Raw genomic sequence first — 8,783 nt, 5'->3', positions numbered from 1 at the left:
CGCTCGCGTGCACTGATGCTGACACACAAACCGAAATGCTGGTCGTTAGTCTTCGCAGTAATGAGCTTAAATAGTAACATACAATAGCGGGCACTCGCAAACATACTCACGTTTATAATGACACATTCTACAGAGTAATCATATCAGAACCTGATATAACCTAATTCAACGCTACAAACCTAACCTAAACTGTAAAAGCCCGCTCGCTGAAAAGGAATTATTGTAGAGATCCAAGAATATATCTGAAAACATTACTTGTAAAGGCTCTGAAATATTCCCGCCGTCTCCTTGGACATCAGATTCTTCAGGTAGAGGTCTTCGAACGTGTTTATCTTGACTCCACTGCAGAACTCAACGTAGTCCGTGTAGCCTCTGACGCCTTGGTCCCGTCCCCGCTGAACGTCGATGGAGAATATGTCAAAGCCGAAGTTGTTCCCTTGTTCCTTGAAGAAGTACTCGTTCATGTCGGCGCTTCCAAACCTGTGCTGAGAGACAGTGTCAACGAGGAAGTTGAATTAATAATCTCTAAACTAAGAAAAACCTCGTGTTTTTAGTAAAAAAGTTGGCGATCATCTGCGGGCGTTTTACAAAGAGGTGTACATTTGTTTTAGCAATTGAAGTTTAGCTTTTATTCTTGCAATGTTTACGATCAAGCCTGGTAGACACTGTTAATATCCTTTATTTATACTGACGGCTTCTGGTTAGCTGAGTTGGTAAAGTGGATAAGTCACGGAATCGATACCCGGATCAGGCAGATTCTTCCAGCGACTGCCAGTCGCCTAGAGGTCGCGAATGGCGGAATCTTAAGCGAAAGTTAGCTTATTATTTTGTTTCTACGTCTCGTCGTATTTTTACATTCGTGATTCGTTCGCAGTTTTCCGCTATTTGTAGCGCATGCAAGCTTCGTGTTCTGCAGAAAAGTGAACGTACAGACTTGCTATAGAATAGTGCAAGCTAATGTTTTGGTTCTGTCATGTTGTGACCCTTGTTGGGGTTCCCCCACAAGGGTTTCTTCGCGCATCTAAATTCAGAATTGGAAGGATCTTTATCCTATGCTGCAAACTCTAGGCGGACTGAAGGTGAACATTTTCATGCCTGGTCCTTGATATGGAGAGACTTAGTGAAGGCGTTAACATTTGTTCGCGGTAAAAGCGAATTGTAAGTTTTGTTAGTGGGATCTACTCGCCTGTCGAAGGCAGCCATGGGGGTCAGTAGCATGCCACGCATTGTGTCGTCCAAGCCGTTTTGGTACAAGTCAAACGGGCGTAAGTACCAGTCTCTTAGTTGACCGACTTGCTGTTGATTGTCTGCGCCTACTCTGAAATAACACGTCAAAGTTCCATGCGCATGAAATACATCATTGGATGCATTGTAGCGCTCGCTAGAAATAGAAACGAGGACAAAGATATACTAGGTATGTCGCGCAAAACTTAAGTAGAGAAGAAAAACATCTAAATTATTTTATATATTGCGACTAACCAAGGGCTACGTTAAAAAAAAAAAAAAAACACTCTGAATTATATCCACAAAAATATAATGCATAACCTGCTTTTAATAAAAGTAAAAAAACGAGATATGCTTTAGTTACCGTCTGCTGAAGTTGCCAAATGGTAGTAGCGTCTTCTTGACGCTGAGACTTAAAGAACTTACGTAAAAAGGCGATTCTCGTAGAAACAAAGGAGCCTTAGATAACCGTAGTGGTTTAAAACTGTATATATATATATTTTTTTTTTTAATAAGCTCCTTCATTTTAGAAAACGTTCTACCGGGCGTTCCTAATAGCGGGCAGGCTCTTTAAATCGACCGCAAAAGTTGGTTTCTTAACCTATCGCGCTACGATTTTGTGCAGCGTTGCCGACAGATAGTGCATTTTTTGTTAAAATTTGCAAAGAGCAAACTTACCTAAGGAAAAAGTAAAAAAAAAAAAAAAGAAATATAGTCTAACTCTTATAGAAATGTAGTGAAGTCACCGGTCTTCAAACAATACGGAGCCCTTTTGTTTGAATACTGCTGGATTCGCTGCATTTCTATAGGAGTTAGGCCTTTGTCTTTTGTTTACTTTTTCCACAGGTGAGCTCGCTTTTTGCAAATTTTACAAAAAAAAAAGTGCACCATCGGTGGGCAACGCTGCACAAAGTCGTAGCGCTATAGGTTAAGAAACCGAATTTTTCGGTCAATTTAAAGAGCCTGACCATTATTTGGAACACCCGGTAGAAGCAATACACGCGGAGTGCTTCACACGTTTCACGCGTTCTTAAAGAAACCGCAGCAAGCATCAATGTTATTAAGTTCCCGAGTAGCTGAAAGGCGCTGGTATTTCGCCTGGGACGAACCGGAGAAACCTGCCGCTGACGAGGGAGTGCCCCATCCTGAAGGCCGCCGAAGAGAACTCGTCAATCATGGTGGCGTCCACGGCGCCGTCGTACGTCGTGAATCCAGACTGCAGCGGCAACAAGTCGTACTTTTCGACTGCGTCACGGCCTGCGAACGTTGGCAGCCATTCTCCGTAGAACACTTGTTGGATCTGGGACTCCACGATGCGTCTGTGGCGGCACAAGGTTTTTTGAATGCGTGCCATCAGCGACATCCGAGTTATCTATCTGCACTAAAAATAGTGTGGTACAACTATAGGCCCGCCATATTTCATTTTGAAAACCACGCGCGATTAGTGACACAGCGCTACCATTGTCACTGAGATTTTAGAAAAATGCAAAGGCGCAAAAGTACGCCTCACTCAATTGGCGCCGTAAGTGATGACGTCACAACCTGGCGTCTGGGTCCAAACAAACCGTTGCTAGGGGCGTTGCTATGGACTAATGCATGGAGACTCCACATGAGGCTAGATTTTTGCTTACAAGTAAGTAAATAATTTTTTTGTAAGCAACCTAACTTCTTGATATCTAATTATGAAGATGTTCTTCTCGTCTCAGTGTCATATTGCAACAATTAAAGCCATTTCTGAAGTATTACACTCCGCTTTGCTTTGGTAGCAGACGACATGATAGATTTGCTGGCCTCTGTTGCAGCGGCCGTCTTCAATTGCGCCGGTAAACAAGCGACAAAAACAAGCGCATTGCCGTCGCCGTAGAGGCCTCCGCAATGTGCGTTTCTTTCTGTGAAGAACCCAGCTTAGTTCAGAGGGTGAAAATGCCGTAAAATGAAACCACGTCATGTAGATCATGTACAACGACGACCTGAAGTGCTTTACCGGCGCAGTGCAAGCTAGTATCAGAAACAAATCGTACGCTGTCAAGGTAATTCGTTTATTATTATTATTTATTATTGAGGTTGTCAGGTTATTAAAGAATTCCATGTCTATCGCGATTTTTCAGTAACCATTGCAGCGATGTTTACAACCAGGTACGACTCACCCTCACATAGCGCGAGTCCACAAACAAAATTTGGGATCTCGACCGATCGCCTGAAGTGCTTTTCCCACGGGTCCAATGCGATCTTCTAGCAAACGACAATCTCGATCGACGCCCGGACTTTCGATAAACCATATTTTGCATCGAACCCCACTATTAATTATTTTAAGTTACTGGAAATCATTATATTTAGAACAAATGCACTATCAGAATATCGTCTTTATTCACACGATTCAGACGCCACCGCCGGCTTGGCCGGAGGGCGTGTGGCAGACGGCACACTACTTGCATTCGTCGTCTGCTGCAGGCATCTTGAAGTTGCAGTCGTAAACATTTCAGAAACAAGCGATTAGCGGCACACTTCTGTCGAAACATATAGGACATTCAAGCTTTCTATATCTGTGACTTTTAGAAGTTTAAATCCTACTCCTGATTTTTGAACGGTCGGGTTTTCGTAGCGAAACCTAGCCACATGTAGTTGTCCATAACAACGACCCTAGCAACGGTTTGTTTGGACCCATGACGTCCCACTTACGGAGTCAATTTCTGCATACTGTTTTTTTGATGGTGTATTAGCCTTATGACCGCGGCTTGAAGCTCATCCTTCAACAACGCAACTGCTGTCGCTGTCAAGGCCAACCCACTTTCTGCTGTTGTTTGCATTTTTTTTTTTTTTTTTCAAATATCAAAATGATTTCGGGGTGCCGTCTGCGTGAGACCAAGCCCTTGAGATGGAGATACAATGAGCAATGACGTGCGTGTAGCTATAAAATAAATGTGTGCATTGAAGATAAAGTTATCCATCTTACTTTGCAACTTGGAACAACGTTTCGTCGTCCCAGTCACTGTTTACAGACCGCAACATTTTTGCGATTCGGTTGTGTTGCCGCAGGAATAGGGTGTGTATCACAGTGAGTCCTGGAGTAAAGTTAACTCGGCCATCACCTGAAAACAAACGTTAGATAATGGCAAATTATAACAAAGGCGAGTGTGCGAAGTTATATTTAGTGAACTCGGTATGTGGGACCCATTTGCGTACTTTTTTGTGTCGCGCTTTTTTATAATTAGGTGTATTCACTCGATCATAAAGACGTATCTTGACCGTTCCGAAAAATTGACCATTCCCTGCGTTTATTAAGGTATTGATTAAAAGCACTACGGACGAGTTTTTCCGCACCCGAGTAAAACATAATTTCACAAGGGACGTTGAAAAAAAAAAAAAAAAAAGCGTTTCAGAACAGAGGAATAGAAACCGGCAGCGGTCATATTCAATTCAATGCATTGGCAACTGTATGTTTGAGTGCTCATACCGAGATTGTCCTTTACATATAGCAACAAACAAAAAAAAAAGTTTTCGCAAAAATCAAAAATTGAGGGAGACAGAATTTGCACAGAACACAATATTCAAGCAGCGAAGCGAGATACGTACGTATTTATTAAGTGAAAACCTCCCATTGTGAGCTGCAATCCGAACACCCTACTCTTTGTGTAGTTCGCTGTCTTCAGAAGAACGGTTCACCGAAAATGTGATCCCACCTGTGCAATCTTGTTCCTCAACTTAGTCGTAAAATTCAGCTTAGCATGTTTCATACAAAAAAAAAAAAGTACGATTGACTACATTTATACCATTTCCAATACTTTGTTGCTTAAGCGCAAGTGCTTCTTGACAGAATTCCTTTCAGAAGGTGACCCATTGAGAAAGAATTATATTTTGACCATGGTACTAATGAGTTTTACCCGATGTGAAGCAAATTTGATTTTCGCTCGGTAGGCTGCACCCGTCACTCTCAGGGTTTGAACTCGGCAGTAGAAGTTCTTCTCCATTCACCATAGTGGAGCGCAGAAGCCCTGGAATAAACGCGTGCAACAACAAAAACAACAAAAAAAACTCATTGAACGGTTCCAAAAGGAGTCAGCTCAACGTGACTTCATCCCGTGATATTATACACTAATTTTTACAGTAAGTCTGACTGTCACCCACGCTAAGATGGAAACAATCAAGCTACGCAGAAAAGTGCAACGGCGCGGAACTCGTCGCCTTTGTGCGTTTCCTTTTTTCGGCTAAATCAATCACTCGCAGCGAATGACCCATGACTCAGCGCCTGTTTTTTCTTTGTGCGCGTGATTGCTTTGGAACGAGTGTGGTGACGACGCTGTGTTGCTGCCGCTTGAATGGCTCCATCATCGGCAGCCGCTGTCGAACGTATGATAGCGTCCATTCATGAAGTTAGAAGCATTAATAGAATCACCGTGTCTAAGATCTTACCGCAAAATAAATCCCGTATAACAGATATAACGGAATGCATTGTCAGAATATACATTAATGGAAATGGAGATCATTGGTTGACTGGTGCGAAAGTTATCCACTTTCACGTTCGTTGCGGTGTGAGCTCCAACACAAAAACCTCGTTGACGTTTTATGCGTTCTGCTTCTTCTGAAGGGGTTGCGGTGTTTCTTCTGAAAGGGTTGCGGTGACGTCAGAACAACGCCGAGCTCTGATTGGCTCTGATTGAATGATTCTGGGTAGACCTTGTGCCGGCTTACTTTGAGGTCTACTCGCTATCCTTCTATCCGAGCCAATCAGAGCTCGGTGTTTTTTGTGACGTCACCACAACCCTTTCGGAAGAAGCAGACGAACTAGAGCTCCTCGCAGATCTTTCCAAAAATCGCCTTCTGCGCGCTGCCATCTTTGTTTGCTGGGCTGTGGAACGCTTTCTGAGCATATGCTGTATCTCTCCTGTACTACGATATATCGAACGCTGCGCATAGGTACACCGCTCAGTGACTCAGCATTTTTTGCCGGCATGATAAGCGCTGGAAAGGTCTATAGATTCAATATCGATTCATCGCTGGTGCGTGACTGACGTGTTCGTTGATTTGGAATCCAAGTACGCAAATCTTCATTTTGGTCCCATTTCCCCGAGTATTGACCAACTCAACTTTCTGACGTCACGCAAACGCGGGGGCGCTGCTTTTGGCACTTCGCGTGCGCAGACAAAACAAAAATACAAAACGATATTACGGTTTTCTTTTGAGCCCATTTTCTGGGCTGTGTCGCGCAGCCTCCCCAGGTCGATCTCATAACTGCGATTATCTTTCTAGCGACGACAAAACAAACTGCGATCAAACGACTTTTACCGTGTTCTGACTCTGAGAGATATTGTACAAATTTAAACGAACTGCATAATTTATAAAGTACAATTTACGGACGCTTTTTTTGTCTTTTGTTAGTCAAGTTTGATTTTATAAGTTAACATGAATACGCAAATTTTGGGTCAGTAGCAGTTATAAAATTTTCCCGATGCAGTTGTGATGCGGAAACAAAGTATGCGGATACGAACGGGATGCGGACAAAAGGGTGGCTTTTAGGGAACCGTTTCTGCTCATCGGACACGATGCGATGGTCCCTCCGGAACGAACCGCGCATGCGCTATCGCAGCAGACTCACGCATGCGGTTCGTGTGCGGATACAAAGTCCGCGGATGCGCATCGAATGCGGATGATCAAAATGCTATCCGCGCAGGGCTCCACTAGAGACGATGGAAAAGCTATAGAATTTCTATCGCCATCTCTGAATAGATTTCTTGTCTTCATATTATATTGAATTTCTATAGACTATACTCGAAAGAATAATAAGGTGCAATGCGGAGAAGCCACATCACACCCGGTTAAAACCTCCTTGCGGAGGCTGCTCTATTCGCCTGAATCAGATTAGTATCGCTTGTTGCAATGCTTTATAGATCAACATACCATTTACCAGGCAATAGAAACCACATTTTTTATAAAGAAAAAAAGACTGGTAATCTTTTTTATCTTCTGGGGTGATCCTCGCTCAAATAATTGCCTTCCAACTTCCAAGTGCAACGTATCATAACATGGCCGTGGTGCAGTCAACACTACCTAATTACTAGTGTTATGAGTGGTCCCTGGGATGTGCATTTCTGATATATATATGTGTATGTGCACGAGGCAAGTGGCGAGTGCAAGTATCGATGGGTATATTGAGACAAACCTAAAAGTAATGTTAAGAATTCTTTTTCTCGATATAGCCTCATTGTTTTTAGAAAGACGATAGAAACGTTGTTAGCTTCTTAATTCTTTTTTATGCAATTTCTATACACTTTCTAAACAATCTCTATACACTATTTGATATAGAAAGTCTACAAAAAAATACGAAAAAGCTGTATACAGTCGCTACACTGTATTTAGAATACTTATAGCCTCGTTAGAATATTTTCTGTAGGCATTTTGTAGAAAAATGGATGTCTAGTCTTCCAAGGGACTTCACCTGGGACGAATTCGATTTGCGTGCACTTGCATCACCTACACCAAGTAACGCGGGCTTGTCTGTAAACCGCGTGTTAGTGAATCTGGAATTCAACGTACCATCTCGAAACGTGCGAAGGGTGTCCGTTTCCCTCTTTCTAGCGCCGTAAACCTGCGATGCGTCAAGGTACGACGTTTTGTCGTTTACTTGTACCCTGTAACCTAAAAGTAAATTAGACTATGGTTACTGACACAGCAAACAAATCACAAGTTTGCTCCACAACTCTGCTGTGCATAGTCGTCAACTTGAACAAATACGCGCCGCCACGACGACAGTTTATTCATACTATTCATTTCTTTCTTCTTAACTTGGCCATCTTGTTTCCTCGCGTGTAACACGAGGCTAACGTCGCACAGCTTCGTTCGCGCACAGCCCTACCACGGCTCGGCTATGTGCCCTTTGGCAATATATAGTTACTGATATCCTCAAAACAAATTACGGCATTAGCGAATAAAAACGCCGAAAAATGAATCCCAAAGCCATAAGCGAGAATATAATACCCGAATTTCTTGAGGTGTCGCTGGCTGTATAAATTGAAAACCACGTTCTTCTCGACCGGTGACAGGCGCTGAAGGAAATTGTGCAACGCTAACCAACGCCAACCTTGATTTGAACTTGGCAACGAAGGTATGAAGAAAGTACGGACTCTCGCTGATGTTTCGTTGAAGTATAAGCAGGCCCTGTTGTCTCAAAAATAACAAAAAACTCCTAATAGGATTCTCTCGGTGATCCAGAGCAAGTGTCGTTGTCTTTTTGATCCGCCCATATATGCACCTAAACACGAGTTTCACATACCGATTGTTCACTTTCAGTCTCACCGAGTTTGCACAGGAAGCACGGAGTCGCCCGCGAGAGGGGCAAGCAGGTTCTGTTTTTGTCTGCATAGAAAGGGTCGTCGTCCTCAACGTCTATAGGTAGGCAGTCAGGGGTCGTTCGCTGTGGGGAGTCGCAGCAGTTTACTCCAGCCTTAAATCCTGGGAAAGAAAGCAAGGCTGGCATTGACGGAGCGACCGTTGCTCTATAGTTAAGGCTGGTTCACACAATTGCGTATGGCTGCAACCGTGTGCTCTGTGCAGCCCAGTGCTCC

At 43.3% G+C, this 8,783-nt stretch overlaps 1 protein-coding gene across 1 annotated transcript; it reads right to left on the bottom strand.

Moving 5' to 3' along the window:
* Positions 1-251: 251 nt before the first annotated feature.
* On the bottom strand, positions 252-5,199 carry LOC115317686 (chorion peroxidase-like). The gene is made up of 5 exons (XM_040207042.2): positions 5,106-5,199; positions 4,178-4,313; positions 2,334-2,543; positions 1,187-1,318; positions 252-480 (listed from the first exon to the last, which is right to left on the bottom strand). The coding sequence occupies exons 1-5, from the start codon at positions 5,197-5,199 to the stop codon at positions 252-254; spliced, it is 801 nt and encodes a 266-aa protein (XP_040062976.2).
* Positions 5,200-8,783: the final 3,584 nt, after the last annotated feature.

Source organism: Ixodes scapularis, unplaced genomic scaffold (genome assembly GCF_016920785.2).
Source record: "Ixodes scapularis isolate PalLabHiFi unplaced genomic scaffold, ASM1692078v2 PGA_scaffold8__174_contigs__length_109621045, whole genome shotgun sequence".
Taxonomy (NCBI): Eukaryota; Metazoa; Arthropoda; class Arachnida; order Ixodida; family Ixodidae; genus Ixodes; species Ixodes scapularis.
Note: the sequence above shows the minus strand (reverse complement) of the source record. Positions and strands in the feature narration are given on the sequence as shown.

What these genes read in the sequence shown, in the direction of transcription:
- LOC115317686 (XM_040207042.2), bottom strand. Translation starts at nt 5,199, where the DNA reads ATGGTGAATGGAGAAGAACTTCTACTGCCGAGTTCAAACCCTGAGAGT. An exon ending in ACGTTGTTCCAAGTTGCAAA is followed by an intron (nt 2,544 to 4,177) that starts GTAAGATGGATA and finishes GTGCCGCCACAG; the next exon opens with ACGCATCGTGGAGTCCCAGA. An exon ending in CCCATGGCTGCCTTCGACAG is followed by an intron (nt 481 to 1,186) that starts GCGAGTAGATCC and finishes CTCTCAGCACAG; the next exon opens with GTTTGGAAGCGCCGACATGA.